At 45.0% G+C, this 20,701-nt stretch overlaps 1 protein-coding gene across 3 annotated transcripts in view; it reads right to left on the bottom strand.

Annotated features, from left to right (window-relative positions):
* The window catches only part of KLHL3 (kelch like family member 3), a 79,762-nt gene that overhangs the window by 20,991 nt on the left and 38,070 nt on the right, over positions 1 to 20,701 (bottom strand). For 2 of the 3 annotated variants that reach the window (XM_019506235.1, XM_019506233.1), the window contains exons 4-6: positions 18,396 to 18,517; positions 10,273 to 10,435; positions 5,744 to 5,853 (exon numbers count right to left, since the gene is read on the bottom strand). In XM_019506235.1, coding sequence (XP_019361780.1) covers positions 5,744 to 5,853; positions 10,273 to 10,435; positions 18,396 to 18,517 — 395 coding nt within the window. The remainder of the gene's footprint in view (positions 1 to 5,743; positions 5,854 to 10,272; positions 10,436 to 18,395; positions 18,518 to 20,701) is intronic. The other variant, XM_019506236.1, reaches the window with a different exon arrangement.

Genomic DNA, 20,701 nt, shown 5'->3' with positions numbered 1-20,701 from the left:
GGAACAAGGCATAAGGGGTGCCTGTAGACATGAGGGGCACCTGCTCCAACATGTTGCTGTTAGGATGTTTCAGCAGCCTCACTGTCTCATGTATTCAGCATCCCCATGCTTCAAAATGGCAGCGGGGGTGCTTTAACTAAAGCTCCTTTGACGAGCATCCCTGCTGCCATTTTGAAGTACAGGATGCTGAATACATGAGACGCTGCAGGCACTTTAACTGGAGTGGCTCTCAGGAGCCGCTCTAATTAAAGCACCCGCTCACCCCCAGAGCATATGTAAGAATTCTAGCACGCAACTATACAAAAATAAAGCAGCACAATACTGCACCTATACCAAGTACAGGCAACACATTATCCTAAAACACTAATCATGTCACGTCAAGAAAACTGGTCCATACCTCATTCTTTACACGAGCAAGAGGGCTCTCTAAATCAGTGTTTCTCTACCTGTGAGTCGTGACCCAAAAATGGGTCACAAAAATACAGGAAAGGGTTGAAAACAAACTTTAAAAATGGATTCTCCTTTAAAGGAGACTAACGTAGGAAACCATGGCTTTTCCCTTGCAGGATGGTGGAGTTCCAGCCTGCAAGGGGCTGCTTGGGGCCTCCCATGCCCCACACACCCACCACCTGCCCCACACACTGGGGGGCTAGGACCTGGGGTCAGGAGGCAGCAGGTTGGGAGTGAGAGGCAGTGGGTCAGGACTGACCACTGGTGTTTACAAATGGGCCCTGGTACAAAAAAGGTTGAGAACCACTGCTCTAAACGAAGCCGGTCACCAGTAAACACCACTGCGGCATTAGTTATGGGCAGGCAGCCAAGAAACATAATTAGCCTTTTGACATTCTTGCCAGACAATATTTGGAAAAAATAACCTCTGGGAATTATTAATTTGTAATACATGCAAGATTGCACAGAACACCCATCACAAATGTTTCAGGGTCACACACTAAGGCAGCGCTTAGGACTGTATTAAGTCATTTCACCCACTCCTTCCAAAAATGGAAAACCACTACAGGGCATGCTCATAACACATCCAGTAAAATCCCTATTATTTAGATTGCGGCTCCAGCTTTTAAATTTCACACTCCTCTGCACTGCCTCATTTTAGTTGGCAGCTACAAATACTCAGATGCTACAAGAAAGGCCAGGTTCCAGGAGGGAAGCAAGGGTGGACTGGGAACTGTATGAGGAAGCCTCGCCTGAACAGACTTCCAGTTTTGTTTCTAGATCGAACAAGTTCAGATAAGGATCCAAACTTCTAGCCCATGACAGACTGTAAAAAGACAGGTTCCTACAACAGCAGCCACAGTGAAGAATATCACACAATAAGCAATGGCAGGCAGAAGAGTCCTTTACGGGACCCCTGAATAAAGATGTACACTGCGATAAATAAGAAAAAAATACACCAACTCTTGTACAAGGAGTGGTGTGTGAACATCCAAGAGGCATTTCCTTCATGGACACTGCTCAGAAGTGAGTTACCAACTAAAGGGTCCATCCACAACCCTACCGGGGGGGGGGGGGGGGGGGGGGGTGTCATAACCACAACCCTACTGAAGAGCAGCCCTAAAAATGATCCTAAAATTTAAAAGGCAGAGAAAACCTGTATAAATCGGGAAAAGACCGAGGACAATCCAAGATACAACCCACATCCCTGCAAAAGGGAGACAATGAATTTCCATGTTCCCACTGAGCCAGAATCATGAGTTATATGCTTAATTGATATGCAGACAAAATATCCCAGGGCTGACCTTCCTAGCAGTGGTTATTAAAATATCCATCTATCTTATGAAACTTATAAGAACTAATCTCTTACATCCAGAAATCTATTCAGTTGTTCCATCAAGAGAAGCACACATTTGTTCAATCAGGTCTAATGAGTAGGTGCCCTCAGCTTCAACTCAACTCTTCCCAGGTCACCAAATGGTTCATCTGATTTGCCAACATAATCATTTCTTCTGGGAAGCTGTTGTGTTAAGTCCAAAAACTCCGCTCCAGAAACATTAAGGTAAAATGTGAAGGCACCCAATTACCAGATTTGAGTCTAAAATTTCCAAAGGCAAAAATCTGTGCAACAGGTGCTGATGTCAACCATCTAGCCCCTTTCCCACAGAGCTAGCTGCCACCGTGCCAGAGATTAGAGGAGCCTTTTCAATGTTTTGGCTGAGCTACCCCCTTAAAAAAAAAAAAAAAAAAAAAAAAAAAAAAAAAAATCAGCATGCATAAGCAGCAGCCTCATTTCCACTCCTACAAATGTTCTTGCTGAACTATTTGGGATTCCTGAAGCAGCAAGGATGGTTTAAGCATGGCAGCAGGGAGCTCTGAAAGCAAACCATGCACAAAAACAAAGAAGATCACTATGCTCGAATCTTTAAGGGCTTTAAAAAAAAAAAAAAACCAAGAAAAGTCATAAAACTTTCTGCCTTTTTTAAGATGCTCAAGGAAAAAAATGGGAAAAGGCTCAGCTTTGTAATGACCAACACTGATGGAATGCATCAAAAGAGTTTAACAATTATAAAATATCTTTTCCAGCGACATTTTTTGCATGTAGTGAGCTACATGATGACCACTAGGTTAACACACATTTAATCCTATGGGTCAGGATGACTGTGGGCCAAGGCAGCTCATCAACTAGAGTTCAGTAGTCTCCGGTAGGAGTTGTGTTGCATGATAATACGATTTCCAGGTAAGCAGATGTCCGTAAGGCCTGCCCCTTTTGGTGTCTCAACAAGAGGTAAAAGAATGACCTTGCATGGGAAACTGAACTGCTCTCAAACCACCTGAAAGAAGGTTGTGCAGTGCGAGGGGAAGTTTATGCTGATGTTATCCATGCTGCAGCTGCTCTGTGGATAAAAGGAAAGATTCCTACTCTGGCATCGTTCACCAGCTCTAAATTCAGTTCTAAAGAGATGAAGAAATACCTTTGTCCAAAAGACCATCCTCTTTATTTAAAGAGCTGTCAGTTCTTTGTACATCTGTTTCCATTATTCTGGAAAGCGGTAACTGCTCCCATACCCTGATCAGTCTCTGTTTCTCTAGTTCAGTGCAAGCTCCTGCTCAGCATCCAGTGCAATCTCGGTGCCTTCGCAACAGAATCCAGGGTTTACGAAGCCCACGTGAGATTGAACTTCTGGGCTGTGCCTCTATTTTGCTAGGTGTTCATTACAAAACTGAACTTCACTCCTAGGGAGGAAGCTCTAAGGTTTAGATCATTTTCCCTGGATGCAGGGTCTCTCTGGTGTGTAGTTACAAAATTTAGTCATTGCTTGAGTAGATGGCTAATGAACTGTGGACTGGATGGCTAGTGAAGCCATTAGACAAGGCCGGACTGTCACCTCCATGCACACCATCTCAGACAAAGCCAAGTGAGCCTGGAGGTTTTCCCAACTTGCCCTAACACAGCAATTTCCAAATTCTATGCAGGCTTTCACTGATTTCAGTGGGTTTGTGTAGGGGAAAACTCCTTGGAAAAAAGGGTTCATGGCCCCAGATTACACTATGTTAAAGTTCAGTGGTGGATCCCGTCAGCAAAGCTGCAGCTGACCCTGGTTAAAGCGACCTAGTCTCTGACTCAGCTGCCTCCCAAATCTGTACAATGGAGATAAAAATCACTTCCTCCTTCCCACAATGATACGCAAAAGCAACAAGGGGCTCTGATGCTACGGCAATGATAAGCACTTAAGACAGATGGGGCAGTGGGGGGAAACAACCTCTTAAAACTACTCTTCTATATATAGTGCCTATTCTAGGTAGATGCGTGCAGCTCCTCCCCTGCTGCAAAAATCTCACCGTATCCGTGCATCATTAGATCACATGCAGAGAGTCATTAAAATGTTCCCATTCCCCACGTCTGCGCTTGATCAGTAAAGAACTAACGAAGTCAGGAGGAAGAGACACTGGAACATAACCACCTTCAAAGCACTCAGCTGTAGCACAGGGATCAAGGGAACAATGCTTTAGGCTCAGCACCATTTTCAAGCAAAACAGATTACTTTGCTGGCAGGAGTATCCTGAAAGCAAAACCTCCCAATGCCTTGTTACAGACAGAAACTCCAGGGATCTGTCTATAATACTCCCATCTATTCTGGGCAACAGAACTACTCTGGTTTGCTGGACACATTATATACAGCAGAAACAACCTCAAAAGGCATTTCAGTGTATTCCCTTACTCATAAGACTTCAACCTACTCCAACTCAAGCACTACTGGAGTGCGGTGAAGGGTAAGAAATAAAACCTCTACCAGGGGAAATGGACTTGTAGTGAATTCACGTCAGTAAGCAGATCTCAGCAAGATATGTTGCAAATCCCAGTGAGTTTCTCATGGTGACAATTTAAAACTGCAGTTTTCAGTATACAATCTACTTACCTATTTAAAAACAGTTTCCACTCCCCTATACAAGTACATGCACATGGAAACACTGACAGAGATGAATATTCAAGGTCAGAGAAATTTTATGGCCTCTACTGAAGCCTGAACTAATTAGAAGTCTATCAATATGACCTCAATTTTTGGCATTATTTTCCTTTGGACTGCAGCACATATCCTGCATGTATATTAATCCCATTCTCTGCCTATCTATCCTGTTATTAATCTCTATTGTTTTGAATGTGCAATTTATGCTCTGGCATGCTCGACTGAAAACCCTACCACGGAAATGATGTTTTTCCATTGTAAAAAAGCCCACCCTGGGAGAGTGAACAACTTGGATTTCTATGGGAACACAGCCAGTAAAACGATATTTCTTAATGCAATAGATGCCAGCTGCAAACTGGGAAATACTGATTACCAAATTTGCCCTTCCCTTTGTAAGTGGCTCTATTTAAGTAAGGCAGACCTGCTGAAAATGCATGTCATTCATCTCCCCTTTACCTTCTTGGAGATTTCATGCATACAACACAGCTTTTGCATGTATAAGGTGACAATGTCAGCCTGATAAACTACATTAATAAGCAAAGGGACATGACTCATCTACTTTAGATACTTAAACAGGCTCCATTAACATACCACCAGAGTGCTTCCCAATTCTTTCAATGCAGTTCACTTGCAGTCCCCTTGTGCTTTGACATCTCCAGTTTGCACATGGAAAACCGAGCCAGGAAGAGACTAAGTGACTTGCTGACAAGACCACACAAGAAGTCTGTGGTAGAGGGATGTGAACCCAGTTCATCAGAATCCAGCTAGTCCATCACTCACTCACTCCTCTGCTCCAACTGCTTCATGTGATGCAAATTTAACATTTCAAACCACTGAATGGCATCAAACAGCCACTGGTTTTCCACCTAAAAATAACACACATACACCCCCCATCCTCAAAAAAATTTTCCTTCTTCCCTCCCAGTTGTGCACCATCTCTCCTCACCTTATCCTGTTCCAAGTTTCAAGACAAACAGTATCACATCCTGGACTAATGAAAGGCTGGAATAGAAACATGACCTTTATAACAACAAAAGCTGGGGGATTCCCAGTTTCCAGAGAGAAAAAAGAACTTGAGTTTGTTCCCCTAAGCATTGTTGCCAAAAGTACTGGATTTCAGAGTCATGATTTTATGTGAAAAGATCTACTGTAAGTCAAATTTTACAAGTATCAAGGATTTGTACAAGTTATAAGTTTCCTCCTGATCTGAGGCCTGCTGTTCAAGTGGCTTCACAACAACGACAACAGAACTTGCATCAGTAAAACGGCTGAATGCATTCGAGCATTCTTCAATAAATTCACGTTTGCTACATACATTACTGTACCTTTTCTTCTGAAGAGACCGTGAGCTTGTCGCTTGATATCAAGCTGCAGACCTGGTCCAGGCTGAGGCTAAGAAATTCTTCTCCTAGCATCACCTCAGGAAAGTGCTGCTCTGTTCAGAAAACCAACAGGTTAGAAAGGAAAATTATAATGAGACCCAGGCTTTAAGTCAATAAAAGGACTACAGCATCCAGAGATTCACTGTTATTACAGCTATGAGGACTCAAACGAAACAGTAGGCTGGAACATGGATGAATCAAGTAGGAAGTATTCTCAGAACGAGGTAAAGAAACCTGATGGCATCTGAAATAACATTTATGCAGGCCCATGAAACTAATTAACAAAGAGCAATAAATCATAAAATGGGAGAAAAGAAACAACTCTTGAGATGCCACCGCCCCCCACCCCCAGTGGATTACCAATGACAACTCACAAAGGAAATACTGGCTCTTTCTCAGACCAGTAATTAACCTACAGTTATGCCACCCCAGAATGTGAGCACAAGCTTAGCACCATCAGCACTGTTCACTACTTGGATGGGGAGACCCCAAAGTAAAACAACAGGGTGAAAAAGGATGTGGCATCGGTGATTCAGTGACACCGAGTCAGTACCCTAGCACTGTGCCTAGGCTTGCTGCCTCGATGAGGCATAGAACAGAGGCCCTGCCCACCTCCAGGAATCCCAAACAAAGTCCCAGCACTGGCATGAATCACCCCGAGTCTGGTACAGTCAGCCCCAGCATGCACAACCTAGCAGCAGTTTGCCCGCCACACAGAAAGAGAGGAATTGGAGTTTTCGGCTGAAAGACTTGTGGAGTCAGAGGATGGACTAAGAGCAAGAGTCTCCCACTGCCACTTGCAGTAAGGGGGCCCACTGGCATGGCTGACATCTGCAGAGATACCTGGGGAGTGGAAATAATGCAACTCCTGTCCCGCCAACCCCACACTCCACTGTCACCCGGGACCTGCGCCCCAACTCCTACTTCCTCTGAAGTCTCTTCCCTGCTCTCTACTCCCCTCCCACACCTCAGTTCTCACTCCCATTATGTTCTCCCCCCACCAGTTATTTTCCTCTCCTCAAACTTCTTCCATGAAAGCACAAATGCTGCCTCCCAACTGCACCAACTACCTCTCAAGTCACCCTTACCTTTTTAGGACTCAAACTATAAATGATCCACCACTCCCCAAGCTCCAGACACCCCCTCCTTCCCAAGTCTCTCCACTCCAGCTCCAGGCATCACTGTATAAAGTACAATAATCCTGTATTGCCCCTACAACTTCAGATAGGGAACAGTCTGACAGGGCTATTTAAATCTGCCAGTGCTGCCTGTTATCCATTAAATGCTACCAAAGGCACTAGGGAACAGGTTCAAATTAAAGTTGCATGTCTTGTTTAAACCGGCCGGCGTGTGTCTGCAGTAAAAGTATCTGCACAACTGCATGTTGGCTTCTTTTTATCCCCACAAGCAGCTGCATCTCCCATCACAGAGATTTTTGCAGCAAAGTTGGAGGCTTATGCTATTGTTTCTAAGCAAATGTTAAGTGTTTATTTGCATGTATATGCACACCTAACCATACCAGGGGTGAAGTGCTAGAAGGCTCTGCTCCAAGAAGCACCCACACTCATGTATCATTTGTACAGTGCCATTTACCTTGAATGGAAACACACAACTATAGGAACCTGGCACTTGGGGATTTTGTTTGGAGCAGTCACTTTCAGCACAAAGAAATGCAACCATGAGCATCAAGATCCGGGTTCGGGGATGAGACTGCATCCTGTTTTCCCCTCCATAAGGCACTTGGAGCATCTTACGTAGGCCCGAGATGACACAGACCATGTATGGTTCATCTGCTGGGGTTAGATGGGCATTTCTCACCTAGCCAATCCCCTTCTACTGCAGGGACCCAGAATATGGGTAGCATCTTACTCTTCTGTTCTCTGCCAGTGGCACAGTTTAATTATCTGAGGACCACCATGCTTTAAGCTTAAGGACTCTGGTTAGTTGAAGGGCTCTGAATGGCTTGTGATATGCTGGAGGTTAGAACTGATGACCCACAGGGCCCTTCTGGCTGGAAGCTCTTGGGCCGGGGAGGGATGGGGCTCCATGTATAGAGCCCTGAATGTGCTCCAGGCTCTGAATGCACCACCTTCACTTGAACTAAGACAGGCATTTGGCAGTACACAAATATTCAGCCTCTTGCTGTGTGCTGAAAGCAAGTAACATATTTACTGACGATGGTAAAGAATTCAGAAACCTGGGCCCTGAGCAAGGAGGCCTGAACATCTAGTCATCCTCAGTGTAAAACTAAGTTTTTAAACGAGGCATTTTCTAGAGCTCATGTAACCCTTGGGGTCTCTCTCACCGCAGTTTGCAGATTTCTAGCTTAGTTTAATGCTCTTACATTAAACAACAGAACTCAAAGAATTTTAATGGCATTTTTATTAATAGGGTTTTGTTAACATTACATCTGCTGTTGTGCTAACAGGGACTTACGAAGGCCAATAAAACAAGAAGCAGGCCCTCTAATTGCCAAACAACTAAATAAATATACTCTGAATGCACTGCTTGTTAGGTTAAAGATTAATCAGAGGCCTAGAAGCAAGGATAATGAGGTATTACAAGCAAACCCTTTCACAATTAACCATTTTTTCTGAGTGCATTTCCCTCCAGGGGAGAAGGCAGCAAAAGTGACTTGTCTGGATTGGAGAGAGAGAGAGAGAAAGTAGGATGACAGCTGTTGTGTCATCAAAATGAACCTGTTCTCTGATAAAGATGCACATCGAGCAGAACGCTGCATGTGCTAGAGCACCACCTGCACAGGAGAAAAGACAGAGACAAAGGACAGAATCATGTTACCTACCCAAGTAGCTAAAGAAGCCCGACGAGGGAAGCCAAACAAGTGCATGGAGAGAGCTACCACCCCTCCAGAGCACAAGGCAACCCCCAGGCTACTGGGAAAGGCAGAAGAATCAGAGCATGGAAGTCACACTTTGTGCAGTATTAGATTTCTGCCTTTGAAGCCAGCTAAGAGACATAGAAGAACAAATCCCCTGCCATACTCAGCCAGACAGAAAACCTAATCTAAAGCAGATACCACCAATGAGAAATCAACACTATGAGACACTTTATCATCCAAATAAGCTTGGCATCAATGCCACAGGGCAGATATTAACTGCCACAACTTCCTAAATCTTCATAGAACTATAGAAATCTATATCAGCTGAGGATAAGACCCCAGATGTGTGCCCAGACGAATGCACAAACTGCTGCTTATTAACCATGGCTCTTGCTGGCTTCTAGCTGCCAGACAAGAGGCATACGTACGGTCCTGTCAACATGGGTGACATTGCTAAGCCATCAGTCAAAGGGCCCTGAACATCCACTGTGACTGCCTTTCCCTACCTGAAAGCCACCAGAACATGGTTGGATGCATCTGCTGAGGTAAAGCAGAGGGACTGTGTTTAAGATTGTCAGCTTGGTGTGCTCTGAAGCTTGCAGTGTGGCAAGTGCTAGTGCCAAGCACTGCATTAAAGCTCTGCTGTTATGAGTCCTGGAGATCAATGCCTGTGAAAGCTGCAACACTAACATTAACTCCCAGCACTCAAGAGTCAGAGAGGTTGTGGGACACCTCCATAATGCTGCAGGCAAACAGACAGATGTGAACTGAGCCAGGCTCCTGTTTCAGTAGAATTTGCTGTTGGTGACTAAGCCCCTTCATTCAAGTTAAGTTTCCAGCTGCCCAAAGGTCACTCTTCTCTGCTTGTCCAGATTAAGAAGAGAGCTCTCGGTAGCTCATGTGATATACAGAACCACCACAGAGCACTGGACACCAATGAGGATTGGTGCAAGGATTGACTTTATTAAAAGGTGAGTATTGCTTCCTAAGAAAAACACACCCATGCTTCCTAAACAAAACATTATTCAGTATATTCACAAAAGACTGGGGTACTCTATCTCTATTATGTTGCACTCTGCAAGGTACACAGAAGTACAAAATAACGTGACTAGATGCATTTGTTAATGAGACTACAGATAAGTATTGGAGAACCGCATGAGAATAGCATCCTCCTCGTCACAGAGTGACAAAAGCCATAGTAGCTTGATTACACCATCCCGTTCCAAAGAACTTGCAAAGGAAGCGCTTACAGAAGAGGGAGGGAAAGAAAATTCTGGCCAGCCAAACAGACATTGCAGTGTTTAGTGTGATGATACCAAAATACAAACCATGTTGTACATGGTAGCTTACGCTGCCTTGTCAATGCATAAAGGAACTATTTCACATGACATCTGCCTGCATTTACACAAGACACTAAGCTGAAGTGCCTCATTGCACCTCCGAACTTTCCCTTGTTACCAACTGCCTACTTCATTTGCAGCATCACAATTGGTTACGACCCTGCCGTGCAGTAAGAAAGCCCGTGACATGCTCTTTGTGAATATTAAAGCATGCAGTGATTGTGGCCCCAGTCCCTGACAGTGCCTGAGAACAAACTCATCACATGGAGGGATAACCAGGACACTTTGCTCACCTGCATAGGCATTCGCCTGCTGCAGAAGTTCAGTGCATGCATGCACGTCTGCAAAGGCTCGAATTCCAAGGCAATTTGTGGGATGCAGCTGAGATTGGAGAAAATCACAGCAGTTTTTCCTAACGTCCATTAATTGCAATAAACTAGCAGCTGGCAACAACACCTAAAAGGGTGGAAAAGGGAAACTAAATTTAGCAACAGAGGTAGCAAGTTGATTCCTGGTATTAAGTCATCAGATGTCAGCCCCCTGTATTGCCAAGGCTGGGAAGAGAGGCTAAAAGTCTATCAGCATCTCTGGGCAATGGTCTCTTGCTTCACAATGTGACCGACAACAGCAGCACAGCACTTGTCCTCATTTCTTCCCTGCTGAAGGAGCACTGGGCAAGCAGGGGAAGCAGAAAGCATGGGCTACAGCAAACACACCTGAAATCCTGACTGCAACACCAGGCTGATCTTGCAGCCTTTGTTGTGGAGAGTGTTATACTGCTCAACCTCACACCCCACAGAGATGCAAACGCTTCATTATATTTAGCAACTCGGCCAGCTGGAATCTTTACAGTTCCAACACAAGTGCCTTTTATGTGGACCGGGGACCTGCACCAACGCGTCCGCAGGAACAGAACCGCTAACAAGTTTTCAGAATGGTTTTCAGCTACAGAAACACACTTGGGGCCCAGGGACCCGAATAGAGAGGGGCTCCTATTTTTATATCCACAAACAACTGCAGGTGCTACCGGTATAATTTAGATGTGTAAATACTTGACTATATCCACAAAGGAGGTACTTGAGTACTTCAAGTGCTGTAAACTAGGCCCCAAGTGCATGGATGAGGGATAAATGTGTTGGCAGGGATAAGGGTTCAGCCTGCAACTCCTAGAATTGTTCACTGTTTGAGAGAATGTCTCAGAAATAAAAGATCGAGCCAGCTGTCATCTCTGTTCTTTGCATTTCTTCTCTCGCACCTTTTGCCAATTGGAAACTAGTTCTCATCCACCTTCTCGTCGTTCTCGCTCGATGCCTGTATGCTAAGAGGCAACATCAGCTGTACATTAAGAGGCCTTCAAAGATGCCTGCACCACTTCTACACTATTTCCAGTTGGGGAAATATGTGCCTCAAAAAACAAGCAAGCAAGCAAACAAAACTTGCTGCAGCTAAGCTTTACTGTGAAGAAAAAAAAACTGTCTCCCTTTCTTCCCTGCCCCCCATCTAATTCCCCCACCCCCCCTTCCAAGATATCACAGTAAAGGACCAACCTGCCCTTAGGTACTTTTTAAGCCAATGACCCGTTCCAAGGTAAAAAAAAACCAAAAAACTAACCCAGCGGGATTACTCGTGAACATCACCAAGCAGCAATGTTTCAAGAGAGCGCTACAACCCCAACAGGCAACAATAAACTAAAGAAATCAATTAACCCACAAGACTGTTGGGCCAACACGCTTTGATCCCAAAAGCAGATTAGTTTGTCCAGTTGATTAAGCCAAGATAATGACAGTCTTGCCTTTTTAACTTCCAGCCAGAAAATGTCTGCCGTTTTCTCAAGATACTGCTAAAGCAGCCTCCCGAGTTCAGCGTGGGGGCACGCACCTAATTTATGTAAGCATTACAAGTAAAGAAATCACAGCTTCCCTAAGGGATTATATGTTGCTCAATCCATGGCAAAAGACCATAGCTTCCTATACATCTTCCTTAGCAAAGGGGACAAAAGGATTCATTCAGGTGATCTGAGCTACACTGTGTGTGAAAGAGGCCATCACAATAAAGCTACACAACAACCTGCTTAAATTTCCTCAAGCCTCTTCTATAAGAGGACAGTTCTGGTTTAGCATGCATGTGAGGCAGGAGGTAGAAAAGAAGTATATTAACCTAAATAGTGGAACAAGGCCTCGGGGCAACAGCATTTGACTTACTGAATGTTTCCATGACGAAATTCCTGGAAAAGGAGCACTACCCTCTAAAGCTTCGTAAGATATCATGATAAATAACCTATCAATGAAGGAATGGCTTTTCTGTCCTGCATGTCTCAGCTTTATGCCTTGCCACTGATCTTGTTTTTACCACAGAAAACCCAGCAAAGGATATCCTTCAGCATAATAGCCATTTCCTTTAGAAATAATAAGAGGAAATGCCCTGCCTAATCGCACATCATGGGCCAAGTCACAATCCCATTAAAAGCCAGGCAAGTTTTTCTTACGCATTTCAAGTGATTTGACTAGCGGTGGTGGAGTTCCAACTACCGGCAGTGAATGCCAAGCAGCTGCTTTTTCAACTCTATCATCTTCCTGTCTAAGGGCCTTAAAATCACTGAAAATGATATTTGATGAAGATGAATTTGAAAATGGTAACAAGAGCTACGCTACATTTACTTCTGAAGTTACCTTCTCCATCAGGCTGAACTCCATCTGGAATCTGGCACCTGGCAATACCAAATTTCATCAGCTGCTTGCTCTCACTCTAGTGTCTATCACACGTTCTGGTTTTGTGGCCTGCTGTGCGCACGGGGTTGGGACTTTCAAAACCAGTAGTTTGAGGTCACTGAACTGGTTTGGAAGCAGTTTTTCCAAGTCAAGTGGTACTGAATTTGAACTGAGCAAGGCAGCAGAGAGGAAGGGCGATCCACTGGCTAGGGCAAAAGACCTGGGTTTCAGGGATCTTGTTTCAGTTCTGTCCTCAGTCCCAGCCTCCCTGTATGGCTTGAGCATCTAACTTGAGCTTCTCTGTGTCTCAGTTCCCCGGTTGTGAACTGAGGGTAACAGCACCACCTGATCTTGTGGGGAAGAGAAGATAAATATATTAAAGCCTGTGAAGAGCTTGAGTAATGCTGTACTTGAGGGCCACGTTTATTTATTTATGCAATTTGTGCATATATGTAAATATATGCATTATATACGTGTGTGACACAAGTAAATCTAGGTAGACATCCAGAATGCACTGAGCAGACCAACTAATGCACTAAACATAGCAAGTCTGAAATAGTCAGTCCCCTTCTCCATCTTGCATGCAACCTCTTGGATGGATGGTACTTCACACATAGCTGTAGTGAACTAAAGGCCACTTCCTAACCAGCCTGCTTCAAACACTGCTGTTTCCTTGGTACCTCCCTTTCAGCAAAGCACTCTACAGTCTAAGACATGGAAGCAAGAGGAGCTTCCACTTGAAAGGCAGGTGGAAACACCTGCCATTTAATGAGGGCTGTGAATAGCACACAGAGCCCAGATGCAGCCATGTTCCTTTATTCTGCTCATTTGCATTAAGTGAGGAAAATTGCTTCATTATCCTTTTACTCTCCCACTGATGTCCACCTAGTGCAGGCAGTTGGGAATGAACTATTAGAAAGCACTTAAGTGCTTCACCTGTGGAGAGATGTGACAGAGGCACAGTGGGTAAAATACTTCCAAGCCGGTGTGTAGGGCACGAACCAAACAGATGCATGGTCCCACTTCCGGGATGAAAAATAAGAAGAAAGGCAGGAAGAGAGAGAGAAAAACAAGTAGGCAACAAATGGGCATGGCAGCAGCAACGCTGGTTGGTCACACTCATACAATACTCCTTCCCTGACTTATAGCGTAGTGTATAGCTGAATGGGTCTGTTGGCAAATGGCTGGGTGAACATGCTGCTAGCCACCTTCCTCACCTGTCAGGGCTTATGAATCCTCTGCTAGAGTTTTCTAGGTGCCATGTGTCTGTCAGTCTTCCTCCAGTCTTATCTAACCTGTTTCTTTCTAAGAGATTAGGGGGGACCCGAGCTTGGCTATGAACCACAGCAGACTGATGTCAAGGATTGCCCCACTCAGGACAGAACAAGAGCAAGGAGGGACAGGCCACCCTAGGACCCTGAAAAAATCTCCTTCCTATGCTCTCCTTCAGCCTTCACCACCTTCCCCGGGTTCTTTTTGTAAATGACTGTTCCCAGGTGAGAAGGATGCACACAATGCACCACAGATTCCCTGATTACACTTAATGCACTGTGTAATGCTATTTTTCAAATCCAAGTCTCCAGCTCTTTCCCCGCAAGTCTCCGATCTCCGGACACTGCTATTTTTTCATTCTACAAGTGCTACCCACATGTTCCTTCCTGCTGCACCAAGTACACCAGGTATCACGCATCCCACACATGATCCCATTCCTAATTTGGGAGTGTTTACTCCGTTTAATCAGGATGCTCCCAGGGAACCATTACTGTCCTAATATTTATTGATAATGACTTTCTTAATGAGGATGGTAATTTCCTGGGATGCCCACAAGTAATTAAATAACTTTAGAAACGCTCTCTACCTGGCCTCATGCTGTCAGAAGGCTCTTAGGGGTCCACTGCGAAAACCCCATTGCCAAACAACGAAAAAGCAGTCTCTCTGCATCTAACATGGTGGTTCCTCTCCTAAGGGCAGCTATAACATTCCTGCCAGGATGGGTTCTTCAGGCCTTGGGTCTCAAATGTACGCGAGTAGCAGCCTTTTTTCTAGGGGGCTTTGGTATCAGAGGGCAAGTCTACATGTGCAATTAAAGCAATGCAACACAATTAACTCCAGCAAATACTGCTCCAGAGTTTATTGCTCCTGGGCACCACGTTTACACGTGCACCCGGGACCACAGCTAACAGGGGGTTTGGAGATCAGCCTGCCAGCCCAGAGCTGCTCTGACTTAGCTCAACATGCTGCGAAGGGGCTGACTGGGACATGAGGGTATTCCAGTGCACGGCTAGCCAGCAGGCAGCCCCAGCACTGAAGTACCCTTGTGCTCCCACGAGCCCCATCAGCATCTACACATGCATTGCTGCACACTAAAGAACTCCTCCACAAGACAGCACTTGTATTTACAAGTACTAACCTACTTGTAATTTAGTCTACTGTGGCCTAACAGGGTCACTCGTGTAAACACAGAGACTTTACTGCGAAGCTAACTGGGCAGCTCCACAGGAAACGTCTTGTGTAGATGTGCCCAGAAAGATCTAGACTGCTCCAGGGAAAAGTTTCCAATGGAAGGATGGATCCTGCCCCTCCAAAATCACATTCCGCCCCCTGAGGTTATCTAAACTAGGTCCTGCACCAAGCTAACACACCCTATTTTCCAAGGCTAACATAATACAGGCATCTCCAGCGTATGTGCTGAATACAGTGCTGCTTGCCAACTGGTGCTGCTTCCCTCCTGAGCTCTAAGGAAGAGTAAGTGGTTTGGTGTAAACAGAAACCCAAGTAAATCACTTCTGGAGTCCCTCATCTCCCTGTCTGCAACAGGCACCTTACAAGGAGCATGTTCATTGCATGGAGAAAGGGAAAGATTGTTTTGGGAGCCCTGGTTTGCTCCACATCACACTGAGGCCTCGTGACCAGCTCACAGCAGATGGAAAGTAAGCTGGCAAAACCCAACCTGTCACCTGAACAACCCACCTCCCTGAATGACACATCCACGGCAGCCTGGACACACTCCAGCCACCTGGGCAGCAGTAAGCCCTGAGCCCCTTCCAACAGTGAAATGTGTTTTCTGCCAACACCTCTTTCAGTTAGGCTGCAAAATGCTGGCAAAGGCAATCAAGCGTACATGTGCTGCAGACACAGCAACATCAGCAACCGTAAGCTAACAAGCACTGTGGCGGCAAACCTTCCTAGTACAGACATGGTGTCAGAGTGCCCCACCTCCTCCCAAATACCTACACCACAGCCCTGTCACGCACAGTTTACCACTCACCAAGGTCACTGCGTCAAAGTTCTTGATTAACCCTGGCAGTTCAGCAATTCTCCAGTCTGACTGCACTTCAGCTCCACATAAGGAAGTCACTTTGAGCTCTGACAGTGCCAGGCCTTTGTTCCCCTTAGTGAAACAGCAGGTTTGAGGCAGGCAGTGAAAAGGAACAGAAGATGCATTTGTCCCAGTACAAACCAGATTTCTCTTAGCTGGGAAATCCATGGAACTGGCATGACATGCAGCCAGCTGGGGATTAGCAGAGCTGTACAAAGCCACACTGCTAGCAGACACAGCCCTGGGCTCTGCTCAGATGCACACATACTGCTTCCAGCAAAGCCAACAAGGGTGGTATGCAGGCATCCAGGGACTGGGATGAAGAACACAGAACTGGAAAGTATCCCCTCCGGAGTCCACAAGAAAAATTTGCTGGCATTCCCTAACATCCACAGACCCATTGTCTCCCTCCAAGGGATCCAGGGATGGACTGCACCCCATCCCTTGGTTGATCTGGGCATGTGGATCTCCTCATCAAAGAAAACTTCACAAACCCACTGAAGACAGAACACCCTGAACTAACACTGCAAATATGTGGCCTTTTCAAATTACTTTTTTCCTTATTTAGTGATCCTTATGCAGTTAAAGTGACAAAAACATGGGCCTTGGAAAAAAAACAGAGCTTGCCCCAATGAACAGTGCATTAGGCTGCAATGCCAAGCAACATACTGCTGTTAGAACAGGCTGGAAAGCTGTATGGACCTTGAAATGTTCACAACCAATCCCACTGTCACTTTTACTCATCTCTTTTCCTCTCCCCTCACTTTTAGTCACCAGTGACCTATGTCTTATTTCTCTCTTGTTGGCTAAGCTGGTTGCATCTGTTCACTTTGTGGCACTGGGCAATTCATTTCTTGTCATTTCTGTACTGAAAGCAGCTGGCACAACATAGTACCAACTCTACCAAGAAACTGTGTCTTATGAAAGAAGAGAAGGTCTAACAACTGGTCAAGCAGTATAAAATCCCTTTAGAAATGCACAGCTAGCTCATGAGAAAGAAAAATCTATGGCAGGAGAAGCAAATGCACCTGCTGGGTGAAAGGGAGACCCTGCAGTACTTCACACACAATTACTGCATAGGAATGAGTTTTTAGGGATGGTAAAGAAGGTATATCAACATAGCATAAAAGTAACTGGAGGGGTAGGGGTAGAGGGAAAGGAGTGGGACAGTGGTGTTCCCCAGCTCACCCTCCCGGAGTCTATTTTCACCTGGTCATTTGAGGATGTGTCGCTCCTCCCTTGTCCAACTGCAAAACCATTCAGAAAAATGGAATTTTGAAAATGCCAAACTAAAAGTTTGCCAAATAAGCCTTGGCTGTAGCTGAAGCCAGAGCCACAGTGAGGCTCCCAGCACCCGCTCCAGAATCCAATGACTAACATGCATCCCACCAGCCACATTTTTGCCAGAAATAGAAATGTAGCCACAGGGCAGCTCTGCTCTCCTGCAGTCCCACCCACAGGACAAGAGCAACGGCAGCTGCCTTACCTGCGGGCTGCTTCCTCATCTACTCTGTCATTTCACTTGCTCTTTATACCCACCTATGAGTATTTTGGCTGTTTGTATAACCTGTTGATTTTCAATTCCCACTCCGCACACTGTCCTTCTGTTCTTCACTTTATGGACCACCCCCCAAAAAAGCCGACTTCATAACCAAAGTTGAACCACACATCTAGTTCTCGGCTTTTATAGCAGCAGATTTCATTCAAATGGGCACTCCACTTCCCTCTCCACCCCTCCTGGCTGAAAACTTTATTGTGCACAGAACACCATGAAGGCATAAAGTGTTCTGTGGAAGGACATAAAGGGGAACCCAATTCCACTTACCCACTAGATTCAAGTTGATGCAACTCCACTGGCTTGAGCTACTCCTAACTTTTACTAGCACAAGAGCAGAATCAGGCCCCCTACCCCAAAGAGCCTCAAGTGTAAGCCACATGCACACAAGGGAAGGTGGAATAAGAAAACGTCTAGAGAAGCTCCAATTTTAACACTAAGCTTGCTGCACTGTTATAGTCTACTCAAAGCTACACACAGCAGCCCAAACTACCGCTTAGAACTAAAACCAAAGAGGAGTTCTCTCCTGGGAACTAACCCAGCAGTCTATTTTCTACATGTTTTCAGTGTATTTTGACCGCAAACAAACTGACCCCCAAGTTAGCACAACCTCATAGAAAGCAAAAGCCTAATCTCCTAACAGCAAGGCCTGAAGGCTAAAAGTAACGTGCCTCAAAACTACACAGAAAACTAAGGCAGTTCAACCTCAGCTTTCCATTCTGTGTGGCCTGAAGAGATCATTCACACTGACAGATACTTTATCTTCAGTTGCAAACCTGAGTTAGGGAAGCTTCTTCTCTTTGGTTTCCAGCAGAGTGGTCAAGGCCAGCTTACCTGAACATTTTCTTCGGTGACCTCTATCTCGGCTGTGTAGATGTAATCAATCAGCTTACTCAGTGTTTGCCCATCAACATCCTTTATTTCAATCTTCTTTGCTTTGCTTTCAGACATGTCTCCTGAAATTCAGTTCAAAAGAACATTTAGAATTTTCTTGTTCTCCTCCACCATTCAACTCCCCATATGCCCCCAGCAAACTCTCCCTCACATCCCACTTAAAAATATATCATGTTTAATGTCCCAAACACAGCTGCCACCGTGGCAGATCCAGGATGACTAGGAAGACTCAGAAGTCTGCTAGTGCTACCTTCTCAACCTCTGAGAGAGTCTTCATGAAGCAGAAAAAGTTTTTCCTCATAACCCAGGGACTGCAAGAAGGAGAGGTAGCACCAGAGTGGTCCCAATAGCTGTGGACAGACATAACTTTCTTCTGCTTTACATGAGGATGAAGAGTTGCCACCAGGGAGTGCAAGTCAGCTGTTGCAACTTAACTAATGCCTGTATGCTCCTATAGCTAAGGGACTTAAATCTCCACCTTCAACCCCGAATGAAACAGGAGTCATGTTAAATGGGGTCACTACATTTATACTGGTATAGGAACACACATATAAATCACCCAGAGACAGTTTATGCCAGTAACATTCAATATATCTGTCCATACCCTCAAAGAAGACCCAGGAGGGGGTCATTCCTCTGAGATTTCTACTTCAGGTCTCCAGACTGAAAAAAACTTGTGGTTTGGGTGAGTTTTCACATGCTTGGAAGCTTGCCTAAAGTAACTCCCCCTTGATATATACCCACGTTCAAATTTATACAAGAGAAAGAAAAATACGTAACAACTTTCATATAGATACAAGCACTAAAGGTGACAGAGAACTTGTCTTTTGACGGACTGAGAGAGGTCATTACAGACAAATCCCTCTTCAGATTACCCTCCCCCAATTTAGAAAATATAAAAATCACTGCAACTGGTAGAATTGTGCTCCAAGGCACAATTGGACCGCAACTTACTATTTGGCTAGAGACTCAGTCATCATGCCCGAGGCATTAAGAAATCCAAGTAAAGATATTAAGAAATGCTAAGTTACTATTAAAAAAAAATGCACGAGTCTCACCAGATACAAGAACCAAACAACAGACCCCTGAACGTGCAAGAACCTATGCCCACAGCTTCCCTCTTTCCCTAGCTGATCCAGAGCTTGACGCTGAACAAACTCTATTACACACAATATGCATGCGTGCGTGTTTGAGCAATACGATTTGGTAACAAAAGACTTCTTCAGGAAGTACAAGAAAGGAATCCCTGAGGCTCCTTTCAATGATCAGCTACAGAAGGTGACATCACATATCCAGGTTTGTCAGCAGCATCTTTGGAAACCAGAGAAGAAATAAGGGGGGGAAAAAAAATCATGCCAGCAACGGAAGTGAAACATTGAAAGAAAAAACAATGCAACTAGACAAAGGAGAACGTGAAGAAACATCAAATCTTTAATTGGGGCTTGAATAAGCACTACATTAAGAAACCCGGTGACTCAGTGCCGGCTGCCGTGGGATTAAAAAGAACAGTTCCATGTGCAGCCTGTGTGCAACATAATTATAGCCTGCGATCACAGAGAGGAAAGAGTAAAGTCATCTTTGACATGACAGTGTAGCGAGGAACATGAACAGCACAGCACATGAGGTGGAGTCAAACACAGAAGGGGGCCCAATTTTTAACACCAGCTTGATACTTGGAATTAAACCCACTTGGCTTTGCTCATACAAGCAAACCCAGTGATGTGAATTATACTATTAGTCAGAAGAAGGTGAGCAGATCTAGCCAAGTCTTCATACCAGTGCAGGATGCATGGAACTGTGTATACTCATGCAAAAAAAATGCAACAAGAAATGTCACTTCTAGGCGCACAGAGGGAGTTTTAAGAGCAAACCAGGATAACTGACCTCCAGCTACAAAAATCAAACCAGATTCCTGACTCAAAGCAGATCTAATATTTAATTTATGCTACGAATGTCACTGTAAAAAATTAACTCCTCCAGGTGAAGGAAAGTCCTGACAAGAGAACGCTACAGGTCAGTCTGCACGCGTCAGACCTGATCAGGTTTCAGAGCGCACACACAGCAGCATCACTGTCAGTCCAGCTGAGCAGAGACACAGCGTGGAAGCCCAAACACTGGTACATCCATTGAAACAAGAAGGGCAGAGGATACACTGAAATGCACTTCAGCTGAGATCAATCTGCAAATAGCTCAAGGAGATGGATCCGATGTCATCAACTCCCTCTGTGGCACTCATGCACGACAGA

This window comes from Gavialis gangeticus, unplaced genomic scaffold (genome assembly GCF_001723915.1).
Source record: "Gavialis gangeticus isolate Ggan-Ray unplaced genomic scaffold, GavGan_comp1, whole genome shotgun sequence".
In the NCBI taxonomy this organism is placed as follows: domain Eukaryota; kingdom Metazoa; phylum Chordata; order Crocodylia; family Gavialidae; genus Gavialis; species Gavialis gangeticus.
Note: the sequence above shows the minus strand (reverse complement) of the source record. Positions and strands in the feature narration are given on the sequence as shown.